Source organism: Pseudophryne corroboree, chromosome 7 (genome assembly GCF_028390025.1).
Source record: "Pseudophryne corroboree isolate aPseCor3 chromosome 7, aPseCor3.hap2, whole genome shotgun sequence".
Taxonomy (NCBI): domain Eukaryota; kingdom Metazoa; phylum Chordata; class Amphibia; order Anura; family Myobatrachidae; genus Pseudophryne; species Pseudophryne corroboree.
Window position 1 is genome coordinate 255,452,619 of NC_086450.1, and position 16,886 is coordinate 255,469,504.

The 16,886-nt window shown below is 44.0% G+C and overlaps 1 protein-coding gene across 3 annotated transcripts in view; it reads right to left on the reverse strand.

Annotated features, from left to right (window-relative positions):
* Positions 1–16,886, reverse strand: part of PGAP1 (post-GPI attachment to proteins inositol deacylase 1) — a 1,346,394-nt gene that overhangs the window by 352,979 nt on the left and 976,529 nt on the right. For all 3 annotated transcript variants that reach the window (XM_063934105.1, XM_063934104.1, XM_063934106.1), the window contains 2 exons: positions 10,895–10,968; positions 10,753–10,804 (listed from right to left, as the gene is read on the reverse strand). In XM_063934105.1, coding sequence (XP_063790175.1) covers positions 10,753–10,804; positions 10,895–10,968 — 126 coding nt within the window. The remainder of the gene's footprint in view (positions 1–10,752; positions 10,805–10,894; positions 10,969–16,886) is intronic.

The window sequence follows — 16,886 nt, forward strand, 5'->3', positions numbered from 1 at the left end:
GCAAGGCGGGAAGATCCGAGTCTGCCTCGGACCCGTGTAAAAAGGCTGAAGTTCGGGGGGGTTCGGATTCCGAGGAACCGAACCCGCTCATCTCTACCAATTACCAGTGCTGACTCTCCCCCAAAAAAAATAAATAAATTGGTGTGGCTTTAGCCCTATGGTCATTATTGGGCCATTCAAGTATAGCCTGTTTTTTTCTGCCAAAAATTACCTGTATTCAGGTGAAAACACATGGGATCCAGGCTAAGTTCCCATACCCATGTATTTTACGAGAAAAAAATATATATATGGGGCTATAAGGGAAGGTATTCAGGGTTTTTGTTTCACGTTCCTAAGGCATATGAAACATAATTCCCCGATAAGTGCCGGCTATCAGAGCTAGTTGGATAGCCCCTGGGAGATCCATTAGCTGTGGTAATTTACCTCGGCTAATTGGATACCACCCTCAGCCTTCCTAAGCTATGTAGTTAGTCACATCCTTTGAGGGACAACTCTCCCTCTAGTGGCTGGTCAAGCCTGTCTGCAGCTGATCAAGATGGCCAAACTCCTTAAGTGGCAAACACTCTTTTGTGGGCTTCTACTACTACTATATACTTGTAGGCCCTTCATGCCCAAGTCTGAAACTCAGGTCAGTGGTACAGTATGTGATAAAATGTGTGACACATTCATTCACTTGCTGCACATATCATGACCCTTCTATATTTTTTTTTTCTGCTATGAATGAAACAGTGTTGCAACAATCTGTCAGGAGTTCTCTTTAAAGTCATTTAATTGTGTTCCATCCTTAGTATGGAGTGTATAGCAAAAAATGTTTATTTTTCTTTCACCTACAGTACTTTACCCTTAAAAGAAACACTAAAATAATAATAATAATAATAATAACAACAATATTAATTAAAATAGGAATTTAATACCTACCGGTAATTCCTTTTCGCGTAGTCTGTAGTGGATACTGGGGAATAGTAGATTACCATGGGGTATACATTGGGTCCACTGGAGCCTGGCACTTTAATAAATTAATAGTGTGCTGGCCCCTCCCCTCTATGCCCCTCCTAGCAGACTCAGTCTAGGAAACTGTGCCCCAAGGAGACGGACATACTTTAAGAGGATATAAACACATAAAATGGTGAAGTAACGAACCAACACACAATAACAACAAAGATAGCAGAGCTAACCATAACAGAGGAAAGCAACACTATCTATAGAAGGATAGCAACACTAACCAACATGGAAAAGGGAAAGCAACAGCAAACCCAACCAAGAACACTTTCTACCAGGTAAGTAAACTACGCACTACAAGAAAAGGAATTACCGATAGGTATTAAATTCCTATTCTCTCTAACATCCTAGTGGATACTGGGGAATAGTAGATTACCATGGGGATGTCCCAAAGCTCCCAAAACGGGTGGGAGAGTGCTGAGACCCCTGCAAAACTGCCTGACCAAACTGAAGGTCATCCTTAGTCAAGGTGTCGAACCTATATAATTGACAAACATGTTCGAACCAGACCAGGTAGCTGCCCGGCACAGCTGTAAGGCCGAGACACCCCAGCCACCCAGGAAGAACCCACCGACTACGTGGAGTGGGCCTAAATACAAGTCTCCAGAGGCAGAGCTGCTGAAGTATAAGCTTGTTGAATAGTCAATTGAAGCCAACGAGCAATGGATTGCTTGGAGGCAGACAACCAATTTTAGTAGCATTATAAAGGACAAACAGCGAGTCAGACTTCCTGTGACGAGCAGTCCTTCTGATGTAATCCTCAAAGCCCTCACCACATCCAGGGACTTTGGAGCAATGGAAGCATCAGATAACACTGGAACCACAATTGGATGAGTTCATGAAAGGTCAACACTACCTTTGGCAAAAACTGTGAGCGAGCTCTGAGCTCAGCCCTATCATCATGAAATATTAAGTACGGGCTCTTATAGGATAAGGCCCCCCATTCCGACACACATCTTGCAGGGGCTAAGGCCAGCAGCATGACTGTCTTCCATGTTAGATATTTCAAGTCTACCCTATGCAAGGGTTCAAACCAGTCCTACTGGAGAAAAGTCAAGACTACACTGAGATCCCACAGAGCCATGGGAGGGACAAAGGGAGGATGAATGTGCATAACCCCCTTTTGAAAAGTCTGTACTTCAGGAAGTAACACCAGTTATTTCTGGAAGAAGATAGAGAGACACGAAATCTGAACTTTGATAGAGCCTAATCGTAGGCCTTTATCCACGCCTGCCTACAAGAACAGTAGAAATGGCCCAGACAAAATTTCACAGGGGAATATTTTCTACGCTAGCACCAAGAAACATATTTCTCCCAAATATGGAGGTAAGGACCAGATCTAATTACCTTACGGGCCTGGATCATATCTGAAACAACCTTGAATGGGAGAACCATTCTGGTTAAAATCTCTCTCTCAACTTCCAAACCATCAAACGTAGTCACTGTAAGTCTGGATAGACAAACGGTCCTCGTTCAAGAAGGTCCTTGAAAAGCATCAGAGACCAGGGCTCCTCCAGAGACAACGGCAGGAGGTCCGCACACCAGGCCCATCAAGGCCAATCCAACAATGAGAATTGCCTGAACTCCTTCTGTTTTGAGTCTTTTTAGAACTCTTGGAAAGAGAGGAATTGGAGGAAATAGGTAAACAAACTGGTAAGTCCACTGCGTCGTCAGAGCGTCTACCGCTAAAGACTGTGGGACCCTTGTTCTGGGACAGTTATGACGGAGCTTCTTGTTGAGATGAGAAGCTATCAGGTCTATTTGTGTACAACCTCACCGGTGAATAAGATGTTGAAACACATGAGGGTGAAGATGCCATTCCCCCAGATGCAGGTTGTGCCTGCTTAGGAAGTCCGCTTCCCAGTTGTCCACTCCTGGAATGTAAATGGCTGAGATGGCCCTTGCTTCCACCCAGAGAAGTATTCTTGACACCTCTTGCATTGTGGCCCTGCTTCTTGTTCCTCTCTGTCGGTTGATGTACGCTATTGCCGTGGCATTGTCCGACTGCACCTGGATGGCCTGATACCAAAGGAGGCATGAGGCCTGTAGGAGAGCATTGTAAATTTTTTTGAGTTCCAGGATGGTGATTGGAAGAGCAGATTCCAGAAACGACCATGTCCCCTAGAACTTCACCCTTTGGGTCATTGCCACCCATCCCCAGAGGCTGGCATCCGTTGTTAACAGTGTACAAAACTGGGTATTGAAACTCCGACCCTCCACAAGATAGGAGACTTGTAGACACCATAGCAAGGATATCCTTGCTTTTGGCCACAGGGTTGTATGCTGATGCATGTGCAGGTGAGATCCCGACCATTTGTCCAATATATATAGTTGAAATGGCCGCACATGGAACCTGCCGTACTGTATTGCCTCGTAGGAGGCCACCATCTTGCCCAGCAAACAAATGCAAAGATGAATTGAGATCCCGCGTGGTTTAAGTACCGAGCGGACCATAGACTGAATAGTAAAAAGCCTTGTCCCTTGTAAGGTAACCTTCTGAGACACTGTATCCAGGATCATTCCAAGTAACTGAATTCTCTGATACGGTTCCAGGCGAGATTTCTGGAAATTGAGGATCCATCCGTGGTCCGTAAGCAGACAAGTAGTCAAGTCAATGCTGTGCAGCAGCTGTTCCCGGGACACCGTCTTTATCAGGAGATCGTCCAGGTATGGGATTATGTTGATACCCATCATGCGCAAATGTAGCATCATCTCTGCCATGATTTTCATGAATACCCTTGGGGCTGTGGAGAGACCAAAGGGTAAGGCCTGAAACTGGAAATGTTGGTCCAGTACAGAGAGCCGGGGGGACGCTTGGTGAGGGGCAATATTGGAATATGCAGGAATGCATCCTTGATATCCAGGGACACTAGAAACTCCACATCCTGCAGACTTGCTATCACTGCTCTTAGTGATTACAGCACAAATTTGAAACCTCGAAGATAAGGGTTCAGGGATTTGAGCTTCAAGGTCGGCCATACAGAGCCGTCCGGCTTTGGACTACAAAGAGACTTGAGTAAAACCCCTTTGTGTGCAGCGGAGGAGGTACTGGAACAGTAACACCTGTAGAAAGCTGTTTTTGCACTGTTTCCTGCAAGGAACAAGTGCTACAGGTGAAGCTGGTAGGCCTGACCTGAAGAATTTGAGAGGAGGGAGTGCCTGGAATTCCAGCCGGTATCCTTAGGATATGAGGTCCCTAACCCAAGGATCCCAGCAGGACTCTGCCCATATGTGGGCGAAGTGTTGAAGGCGAGCACCTACCTGAAAGTCGCCGTGCTGCAGGGGCCCACTGTCACGTGGAGCGCTTTGTGGAGGAGGACCCGGAGGCCTGGTCCAAAGTTCCAGCAGCAGCTGGTTTACGGGACTTACCACAAGTTCCTCTAGCAGCATTGGAGGGCACCTCTGGCTTTGCCTCTGAATCTGGCCACCCAAAAGGACAGCAGTGGAGGACCAGTATAGGGACGTCTAGCAGGTGGTGTAGCAGACGGCAGATACGTAGATTCACCTGCAGTCGCCTGAGATATCCACTTGTTCAGTTCTTCCCCAAACAAGACATCACCTGTAAAAGGAAGGTTCTCAACCCCTTTTTTAGAATCAGTATCTGCTGACCATTGTCACAGTCACAGGGCTCTACGAGCAGATACTGCCCTAGCAGTGGTACGTCCGTTAATGATACTAAGTTCCTTAACAGCCCAACTCATAAAGTTTGCAGCATCTTGGATAAGTTAAAGTAATGTAACTATCGCATCCTGAGGTAGTGTAAGCAACGCTTTCAGAATATCATCAGATCATTTTACCATGGCTCTAGAAATCCAGCCGCATACTATGGTAGGGCGTTGGGCTATAAATTGATTTAAGAGTGATTTCAATTTTGCGATCAGCTGGATCTTTGAGAGAAAAGGCCCCATGTACAGGTATACAATTTTACCTGACAACCTGGACACAGAGCTATCCACTGTTGGCGGGTTTTTCCAAGATTTTCCTATCCGCTGCAGGGAAAGGAAATGAATTTAGTACCTGTTTAGGGGTAATAAATATTTTGTCAGGACTTATCCACACTGCCTTTGCCAGGGAATCAAATTCCTTAAAACCGGGAAGGTTGGAGAGGACTTTGGTTTCATATTAAAAAACAATTCCTCTGATGGTTATGCTTCCTTATGTGGGATATTGAGTACCTCTCTAATAGCATAAATGAGGGCCTCAACTCCTGGGGATAGGGAACTTTCCTCGTTCACCTCTGCATCTCCCTCATCTAACTCTGGTAGTTCAGAATTAGAGTCAGACTACAACATCTGTGAGAGACCAACAAGGGGGGATGAGGAGCCTGCATGTGTTCGGCAGCAGCTACTGTTTCAGGGTTTGCCTTTCTTGCTTAGCCATAGCTAACTCTGAATTATACTTGTAATCAAAGTTTTAAATGATTTCATCCACTCATGTTCCTGCATATCACTACCCTGTGAAGGTAGTGGACATTGGGTACACATCGGGGACCCCCGCGAAGAAGGTGTAAACCTAGCCTTGCATGAAGTACACACAGACTTATTTGGAGACATGCTTTTAGCAGAAAACACAGAGTTAAGTATGAAACACAGTGTAGTATTAGTGAGACAATTTTTAGAGATAATATCACTTATTATCAAGGGAGCGCAAAAGTAAAATATACAAACTCTTTATTATTAAAATATATATAAACAGAAAAAACCCACATTCAATAAATACATTGGAGTCAATATACATAAGCACCGCTATCTATATCTATTTGAAAACTGATATATCTATTTCATATTGCCCTTTGTGACAACGGAAAATGTCTATTAAAATGTCCAAGAAATCCTCATGGATAAAGCTGCTGTATATTTATAATCGTTACTTTCCAGTAGTAGTTGATACTTAAAGTTCCATCTTGTGGAAAAACAGCAACAATTGTAACCACCACTTCTATTTAATGTTACTGTAGCTGAAAGTTCATATATAACTCACGTGAGTATTAGAGGTTAGCAGGGGGAGAGCGCCGTAACAGTTGGTCAATCACAGCGGTATGCTACGACCCCCGCTATTCGCGGCTGGATCTTAGTAACACTCGCGGTTTGAATATTTTTCTCTCGGATGGGGTAGAGACCTCCTTTGCTCAACCTCAGATTGCTTTTTCTTCCCCATCGCCGTCTTAGCAATGGACTTCCCCTGCAGTGTAGCTTGTTGTAAACGGGCTTAAAGTGTCAGCACCTTCCTTACGCGTTTCTCCGCTGCTATCCAAGAGCGGTTTCATCTGATCCTCTGACGAAACCGCTCTTGGATAACAGCGGAGAAACGCGTAAGGAAGGTGCTTTACCGGACATTCTGAATGCTGACACTTTAAGCCTGTTTACAACAAGCTACACCGTTCCACCGAAAAATCCTGAAATAAGAAGAGTTTCTTCCCTTCCCAGGATAAGTTTTTGCGTTTGCGGGGTGCAGACCAAAAGGCCATTTTGTGTAGGTAATTTAAGCAACAAAAGATGGTTATTCTGGGGTGGTCGCCTGTGTTCTTAGTTATCGGGCCAATCCTGTGAACGCATTAAATTACCAAGTCCTGACATTCTTTTTCTATCCCAAGAAGTTTGGGGAGGGTTTGTTGAACAAACTGAGACAGGGCAGGACCTTTGACGGATTCCGGTAAACCTACTAAACAAAGGTTATTCCGCATGGTTCTGTTTTCAATATTGTCTATTTTGTTCCAGAGGTGATAGTTGTCTTTTTTGAGAGTGGTTGTTGCAAGTTGTAAATCTGCCACGTCATGACATATACCGCCTATGTGGTGTTCTGTATCTTTAACCCTCTGAGATAAATTATGAAGTTGGGTGGCTATGTCCGCCATTGCTTGGGATAGTAACAGAGTCATCGTGAATTTTATTGCTTCCACTACATCTGAATAAGATATTGGAGCGTCAGGTGAGCGACGTGCCTGTGGCGAATCACTGCTTTCAGAAACCGTAGCTGCATTTTTTGAGGCTAGAGAGGCCACATGTGATTCCATCTCTGAGGACATATTATTACCCGCCCAACGTTTCTGTTGGGTCGGCTGCGATATAGCAGTAGAACTGGCGGATGAGAGGACGTGACTCTTACAAGTGGTATAAACTGTGCTATATAATTCTGTTAAACGGTAGTAATAGAGCATTGGTGTCACTGGTAATGCGTCACATATACAGTACATAGTGCACTATATAAAAAACAATCAGTATTTGAGCAGCACCTCAACAAAGAGGAGTAGAGATCAGGTAAATGTACTGAATCACAGCTAACGGTGTTTTTTTTTGTTTGTTTGTTCCTTTTTCCCTCAGGTAAGACTGAGTAGACACAGTATGGCTGGTGCTATAATACTGTAACTATTTCTCAGTAGGGTATGTGGTAAAATCAGGTCCCAAGGTCACACTGTGCTCAAAATATAAAGAACAAGCTCATTAAGTAGGGGTGTAAAGAAGGCAAAAATGGCTCCTGTTAGTAAAACCATGTGACTGCCCAGCAACCTCGACTGCGGGACTCGGGGGTTTGAATAAACAAGTTAATAATGACTCTTTTTACATCGGTATAAACTCTGGATAGTTCACTTCCATAGCTGGCGTTACCTGCTTGAGAAATAATTAGCAGGATGCAGTGAGCGCTGCTGCTTAAACTGATGGGCCTCTGGTCTCCAGCAACATAGGTCACAACCTGCAGGAGCTCCACTGATACTCCCCCGCTCCGTGACCTTTCTCTGCTCCGGGACTCTGATGCAGGGTGAAATCAGGGGAGAACATCCCGCAGTTAGCAGAGGCGGAGGGCCGGCGGCGCAAGGGGGAACTTGCAAGGCGGAAGAGTGCTGAGTACAGACAGAGCTCGCACTGCTCGAGCTGGACGGATCACGCTGCCGCACCTCTATCCTCTCCGACAGGGCTCCCAGGTATCATCAGCCGCGGGTCTAAAACGTTAGAGGCTGCAAGCAGCCGTGGCTAGTATGAATGCCTCCGGGGGTGCAGAGGAGCAGCACGGAGAAGCTGCTTACTCCATAATCCCGGAACCGGAAGTCCGATCTGGATGATTTTTTTTTAAAACATAAAAACAGCTAAAATTACAGAATTTGGGGGTAATTTTGATCCTACGGTATTATTAACCTCAATAACATTAATTTCCACTCATTTCCAGTCTATTCTGAACACCTCACAATTTTGTATTCAGGCCAAAAGTTGCACCAAGGTGGCTGTATTACTAAGCTAAGCGACACAAGTGTGCGGCACAAACACCTGGCCCATCTAGGAGTGGCAGACAGGATGGCAGATTTAAAAAATAGGCCCCAAACAGCACATGATGCAAAGAAGAAAAAGAAATGCACCGAGGTTGCTGTATGAGTAAGCTAAGTGACACAACGACCTGGCCCATCTAGTAGTGGCATGCAGTGGCTGGATGTCAAAAGTGGCCAGCAAATTTCTGCACGCCCCTGTCATTTTTCAAAAATTCTGCAATTGGTGGACTTATACGGCAGTACCCCTGGACTAATACATCAGTACCCCTGAACTTATACGGCAGTGTCAGACAAGATGGCACTTTAAAAAACCATGCCCCAAACAGCATATGATGCAAAGATGAAAAAGAGGTGCACCAAGGTTGCTGTATGACTAAGCTAAGTGACACAAGTGTACGGCACAAACACCTGGCCCATCTAGGAGTGTCACTGCAGTGGCAGACAGGGGGGCAGATATAATAATAATAATAATAATTTTATTTATATAGCGCTCTTTCTTCAATAGGACTCAAGGCGCTTAACAGATACATAGCATAATATAGTACAGAAAATAATGAAGTACAGAACAGATTTTCATAAAATACAGAAGCATGGATATACTAAAGGGACAATTATGTGAATGCTTGAGTAAAAAGGAAAGTCTTGAGTCTACTTTTGAAGGATTCTATAGTTGGGGCCTCTCTACCTGTCCGGGGAAGTGAGTTCCATAGAGTCGGAGCCGCATGACTAAAAGCTCAACCCCCAGATGAATTACGGGAGATTCTAGGTACTGCTAAAAGTCCTTCATCTACAGATCGCAGTAATCGAGTGGGGCAGTATGGGGTCAGTAGCTGCTTCAGGTACCTTGGGCCCTGGTCATGTAGTGTTTTGAAACTCAGTAAGCCAATCTTGAAGATGATTCGCCATTTTACAGGCAGCCAGTGAAGGGAGTAGAGTATGAGTGTTATGTGGCTAGAACGGGGCTGGTTGGTTAACAGACTGGCAGCTGTGTTTTGCACCAGCTGTAAGCGGTGCAATTCTTTTGCTGGGAGACTAAGGTAGAGGGTATTACAGTAGTCTAATCGAGATGATACAAATGCGTGGATGACTTTTGGCAGATCATCTGAGGGAATTAAGTGCTTGATTCTGGCTATGTTCCTCAGGTGAAAGAATGAGGATTTGATTGTGGCTGATATCTGATGTTTAAGTGTCAAGCCACCATCCAGGACAATGCCAAGATTCCGCACACAATCAGTGGTTTGTAATTCCGAATCCCCGAGTGTAAGTCCAGTTGGTTGGCTATGCTGCAGTCTTGTCCTTTGATGTTGCGGTCCTATCATAAGGACATCTGTTTTATCCGGGTTCAGTCGCAGCCAACTAGCACTCATCCATTCCTGGAGTTCAGCTAGACAGCCATTTAGGGTTGCTATTGGGTTATCAGTGCCTGGAGAAAGGACAAGTACAGTTGTGTATCATCTGCATAGCAGTGGTAGACTAGCCCATGGCACCTGATTATTTCACCCAGCGGGAGCATGTATACTGCAAAAAGGGATAGTATAGAACCTTGTGGGACACCACATGGCAATGGCACTGGTGGTGAGGAGTATAATTGAGACAATACTCTCTGTGACCTGCCTGTGAGAAATTATTTGAACCAATTTAGGACTGTGCCATCCAGTCCACAAAAATGTATCAGACGCTCAATCAGAAGCCCATGGTCCACGGTATCAAATGCTGCAGAGAGATCCAGAAGGATTAATAAAAAAGCCCCAAACAGCACATCCTGCAAAGATGTAAAAGAGGTGCAATGAGGTAGCTGTATGCCTAAGTTAAGCGACACAAACAAATGGCCCATCTAGGAGTGGCACTGCAGTGTCAGACAGGAGGGCAGATATATAAAAAAAAAGACCTATAGAAACCAGATAGTATGTAAGAACTGCACTATTCCTATTAACGGCTCAATAAACTGGTTGCTGCCAGTGAACCAATGGTGGGCGTACTACAGAACTCAACTTTGAGAAATTGCAGTAGTAGATATAAGTTTGGTGCACCCCTAGCTTATAGACCTTTAATTATTCTTGAATGTAATCTTAAAAATATGGAGTTTTTTATGTATGTATTTAAATAAAATATATCAATTCAGTACTTAATGGTGATCATTCACAAATTGCACCTAGTGCCCTGCTTTTGTGCCTCAATTATTTTACATCATACCATGTATGGCAAGTAGTATTGTACAGTACAGCATGCTATACATTATTAGTAGCTCTATAAATGAAATAAAAAATAAATAAATAAAATAAGGTTAAGTGGTCTAAAAACAAAACAATAATTTTTTTTTTTTTTAGCAGGGTAAATTTTTCTACATTGCACTGTTCTGCTTACATATCGGGAACAAAATACTGTATTAACACATGATTTGTAACAACCATCCCTAGTATGTACAAAACGGATACAGATTAAAATGACACCCCAAATTTGTGCAATCAACCAATATTTAGTTTTACTGTACTTGCCTATCGATTCAGTACAGTTCTTCTTAATCAAGATGTTAAAAGCTTGGTATATCTGTGTGAAAGCAAAATAATAATATATTACAGATCATAATACCAGATATACTATTTTTAAACACTGCTCAAAAATACCCCTGACAATTACCTTGTTGAATCCTTGAAGTTGTAAAATATGAAGCAGTCCTGAAGAATTTATCTTTATGTGGCTTGATGAAAAACCTGAAAATTAATCAGATACTGTATATAGTAATTATTAACTACTAATGTGGTCTATGTCTCAAATAAACCCAGAAGACATTGTGGTAGTACAAAATATTTTTCAGGTTATTTAACAAAAAACTATGTAAGAAATATATACTGTATATAGCTCTATTAAGATATATATGATGCAAGCACTACTATGGTGGTTTTCCTAAGCAGCTGTAAAAAGGAGATAGTCAGTCTCCATATAAATAAAAATAGTGAAAAAGGTGTACAGCACTAAACTAAATCAAACTATATAAACTTTAAAAATTAGCTAAACAGTGCTGATAGAAAAATTCATAACACATTTATTAGTTATTACCTGTATAAACATATAATTATATTGAATTACAATAAAAATTGTGCATACTGTATATAAAAGACAAATGTAAAAAAAAAATACCTTTTACTTCTCAATGGTCTATTAGCATGAGCTCAGTCACTTGCCTTGTGCAAATGGATCCCAGGCCTGGGAGCTGGAATAAGTTCAAATGGAAGATACTCTTTTTTTCTTTGGGAGTGTTTGTCCTGGCTAATAAATGAATAGTTACCGGTCGTGGCAATGCTGTGGTTTTACCAATTAGCGATGGTCCAATATTGCTGCATTGGAGTCCAACGCATAGGGTATGGAGTCCCTTGATCGACAGTCTGTCAGCCGGAATTCCCAAGTGTCCATAAAGGTCTTTGAAAAAGCTGCCATAAGTCAGCGAAATGCATCAGATGATCTTCCTCTGGTCAGTGTGCCCTGTGATTTAACTCCTGGGACTTTGCCTAGCCATTAACGGACACTTGGGAATTCCGTCTGACTGAATGTCAATCAAGGGTAGACTTACCCTATGTGGTGGACTCCACTGTTGCAATCTTGGACCATCAGTAATTGGAAAAACCCCAGCATTGCCATAGTACCGGTAACTAGCCATTTATAAGGCTAAGAAAACATTCCCAAAAGAACAGAGTATCTGCCATTTGAACTCATTCCAACTCCAAGGTCTGAGATCCATTTGTATAAGCCCAGTGACTGAGCCCATGCTAATAGACCATTGAGAAGGATAATGTCTGTTTTACATTTGTGTTTTATATATGCACAATTTTTCTTGTAATTCATTATAATTATATGGTTTTTAATGACAATTAAATGTTAAATGTGTGCTATGAATTTTCCAATCAGTGCTGTGTATCTAATTTTTAAAGTATTTAACAAGAAATAAATAAAAAAACAACACCATAAATCAAGGGGCAACTTGACAATTATACTGGCCAGCTGCAGTAAGCATTACTTAATGCATCACCAGCCAATCAATTAATGAATTAATTAATTGTGTGCGACTCAGCATAGTCGTAGCACTGCATTTGGAAGCCCAGTCTGTCTTTCAGCTATGGATTTGTAAAAAAAAAAAAAAAAAGTGAATAAAAAATAGAAAATACTGTAGTATATTTTAATTTTAATAAAAAAAAAAAAATACTACCTACTAGATTATTTTCTAATAACTCCTCTTGGGTCTCATATCCCACTGGAGGTACACCATACCACAATATATATATATATATATATATATATATATATATATAACCACTTTTTTTTCTACCTTTAGTAATTTGGGATCAGTGACACACTGTCACAAAGGGAGCGCACTCAGCGCTGCCCTGCCGAGCGTTCTCTTATCTCTTCTGCTCTGTCCTGGCCCACCAGCGTTCCAGTGCTGATGGCTGTGGCCTTCAATCACCACCTTCATACTGTGGTCGCAGTGTTTGGCGCCCCACGTGGGGCTGACATCAGGCCTTTCCATATTAGTTCTGGGTTCTGCTTCCCTGAAGCACCAATAAATTGACACAGGTAGCAGCAGAGAGCAGCCATTCGGCTAAGATGCATGAGTATAAAGATCGTTCAGTAGCATTTCTTGTTGTCAGTGCTTTGCTATCAATAACCTACTAAGACTTACACTGAGTATCTCTCTCGCTAAAGTTCAGTTGTTTGACTCCAGTGCGCTTGTCATCTCTAGCAGTCACTGACTCCCTCCAGTAAGTCTGCCTTGCTGGTACTGATAATCACAGTGCTCCTGCTTATTTGACACTGCATCATCTCAGCAATCCTGCATAGCTGGTACTGCTCATCCCAGTGCACCTGCTTATCTGGTAATGCATCATTCCGGCAATACTGCATAGCTGGTTCAGCTCTGTACTCCAGCGTCACAATCTAGCCGACAGACCTGCTCTGCATTCCGGTTGTCCCGACCCTGACATCCAGTTATTCAATATACAGGAATTGGGTCTGTTTAGTTTCCAGCACAGCCGTCACCTGCATGAATAAATTCTACAACAGGCCACCTAGTTTCCTGCCTAAGCTCTCACACTCCACTTATGTAGCGACTCCTAGTCTGGATTCACAAAATCAGTCCAAGCTTGACAGTAAGTACTGAACTAATGGATCCAGCAAGTAATCTCAGAGGCAACTCTGACCTTCTGCAACTCATAGAGGCAAGGTTAAAGGTACTGGAAGTCACAAAGGCAGTTGTTGCAAGGTCTGAGTGATATTTTGCCACAACAGTTTACAGTCTTCCTTGGCTACATCTCAACCTACTTCTCGTCCTACTGAGAGTCCATCTCCAGCAGTAGACCCATTGGCAACTCTTCTATTGCCAAATTACTTACCCCAGGCAAATTTGACGTATCTCCTAAATTATGCTGGGGATTTCTTAACCAGTGCAATGTGCACTTCCCCAGCTCGCAGACAATTTCCCTACGGCTAAAACCAAGGAGGGCTTAGATTATTTCACTCCTCTCCTGTCCTGCATTAGATTGGGGGTCACCTCTTTGGAAAAGGTCCAATCCTCTTATTAAAGATTAAAATAAGTTAATTAAGACATTTTGAAGAATCCATGATGAACTGGGTCACTCTACCTCTGCTTCAATGGATATTTTGCAGATTCAGCAGGGCACTCGGACCATTGGGCAGTATACTATTGAGCTTCAGACCCTGTCCTCTGAGCTGCAATGGAACAAAGAAGCCCTGTTCGCTGCCTTCTGGCATCGGCTGTCCAAAATGATTAGCTGGTCTCCTTGGAGGTGCACAATTCTCTAACTTTGCCAGGGGCTCTCAGACCACTAGATACACCCTTACTCTCCCACCATGCACTTTGATGTAGAATGCCCAGCTTGGCGGGCACATACCAGTGGAGGGTGCTGATCTCTATCTGCCCTCATTCTTAGAGTAGACCATTACTCAGAAGCAGCCTCGCATAAGCTGCAGGAGAACACATCCATCATAGAAGACTTGGTACAGCCCCAGCGGTGGCCCTACCTGCACTGACAGAAAGGCTCCTTGCCATCTCTATAGAATGATAAAGGGCTTCCAAGGTACGCTTTACCACACCATAATTTAACTAAATTAAAAGGAAAATTGCAGGTCTGCTGCTTAAAAGCAGTACGATTATAAGCTGCTTCTAATTAAAGCAGCCATATACGGAAGCAGTTACTTTTCCGACTGACGGGATCCCGGCGGTCAATATACCGAAGCTGGGATCCCGAAGGACACCGCAATCCCAGCATCTAAATAGCGACGCTGTACAAGATACCGCGGTCACATTAGCGACAGCCGGAATCACGAACGTCCATCCAGCAGGATGCGCTGGCGTCCTGCCATGTTGGGCGGAGGTTAGGTTTAGGCATGAGAAGGGGGGTTAGGAACCGGGGAGGGTTAGGATTAGGCACATAGAAGCGGAGGTTAGGGTTAGGCACCAAGCGGGGAGGGTTAGGTTTAGCCAGCGGGGAAGGGAGGGTTAGGATTAGGCACCACCGGGGGAGGGTTAGGCATCACCAGGGATGGTTAGATTTAGGCACCCACAAGGGAGGGCTAGGGTTGGTGTCAGGGGAGGGTCAGGGTACGTTAGCTAGGGTACTGTTGGGATTCTGGGAAATCGTACTGAGCCCGCCATATGTAATTAGCGCAGCCACATGTATATATTTTATTTTTACATTTATACATACACACATACTAAAGAGGGAATGTTGGGAATGCATGTGGACCCTACAGGTCTGGCTCAACACTAGCGGATCTTAACCATTCGCCAAACCTGCCAAATGCCCCCACCCCCCAAGCTGGAATAATTGCTCAACCCTGCTTTACAGCCACAGCTTAGTGCCGGTGGTGGGCTGGTGCTGCTACAACCATGGGATGGGTAGGGAGAACAGGAGAATGACACTATCTATGTCCCATCATGTAGTGAAGGTGACGACATCCCAGTGGGAGCTGAAATACAGACACAGTGCGTAAGGGGCAATATTGTGTGGCATAATGTGTTTAAGGGGGGCAGTACTACTTTTAGTGTAACATGAATAAGGGGTACTGTTGTGTGGCGTAACATGAATAAAGGGCACTACTATGCAGTGTATTGTAAGGGCACTTATGTGGTGTCACTTCAATTGAGGGTACAATTGTGTGCGAGTGACCCGTCATGATGTTACACACATGGAGCCGGCACAGTGAAGAGGGTGAGGAGGTACGTGCTTGTGGTCAGTGCCGTTTCTTGGGGCGCGCGCACGCGCCATGCAACCGCATGTGGCGCCAGTCACAACACTTCTGCGGGTCCTTGCTTCCTTCTCCTCCTTCTTCCAGAGTACTCTGTTCGGGGTGCGGAGTTTCGCAGAATGACGCTGTTGCGTCATGACGTCACAACGCAATCGCTTCATTCCGCGAAACTCCGCCACCGAGCGGAGTACTGATGACAAGAGGAGGGGGAGCCAAGCTACTAGAAGGACAAGGTGACCGGCGTGAGGAGGGAGAGGTGGGCCGAAGAGCGGGAAGAACCTCTGCAAATGTAAGTAAGTCTCTCTTTTCTTTCACTCTCTCTCTCTTTCCCACCCTCCCTCTCCCTTCCTCTCCCCCCCCCCCCCCACTTGACACTTGCCTGCCTAATGTGTAAAATGGGGACTCTTGCCTGCGTAATGTGTAAAATGGGGACACTTGCCTTCGTAATGCATAAAGTGGGGACACTTGCCTGCGTAATGTGTAAAATGGGGACACTTGCCTGCCTAATGTGTAAAATGGGGACTCTTGCCTGCGTAATGTGTAAAATGGGGACACTTGCCTGCCTAATGTGTAAAATGGGGACTCTTGCCTGCCGTAAAGTGTAAAATGGGGACTCTTGCCTGTTGTAATGTGTAAAATGGGGACTCTTGCCTGCCGTAATGTGTAAAATGGGGACTCTTGCCTGTTGTAATGTGTAAAATGGGGACTCTTGCCTGCCGTAATATGTAAAATGGGGACACTTGCCTGTCATGATGTGTAAAATGGGGACTCTTGCCTGCAATGATGTGTAAAATGGGGAGACTTGCCTGTTGTAATGTGTAAAATGTGGACTCTAGCCTGCCGTAATGTGTAAAATGGGGACACTTGACTGTTGTAATGTGTAAAATGGGGACACTTGCCTGCGTAATGTGTAAAATGGGGAATTAATGTATCAAGGGCATTGCGGTGTATGGCATAATATATATATATATATATATATATATATATATATATATAAATATATATATATTTTTTTTTTCCCTGTGGTCGCCATGATCTGTTGGTCCAAGGTCAAAGACTGGGGTGTAAGGTATTCTTTTCAGAAGACTCCACGCCCATTATAATGAGGCCAAGCCCCCTCGCCGGGAGCACGCACACACTTTTTTCTTTTTATATCTATGGGGGCAAATTTTTTTATGTCAATGGGGGGGGCACATTTTTAAATCTCGCACTGGGAGCCAAATTGGCTAGAGTCAGCCCTGCTTGTGGTGCATCGGCTGCCTACACCTGTCTGACGTAAATTCCTGCATGGTGGGGGTAAGTGTGGGTTGTTAATGGGGGTGGAGGTGAAAACTCTTTCTTACACAGACTACTATTGCACAACATCTTA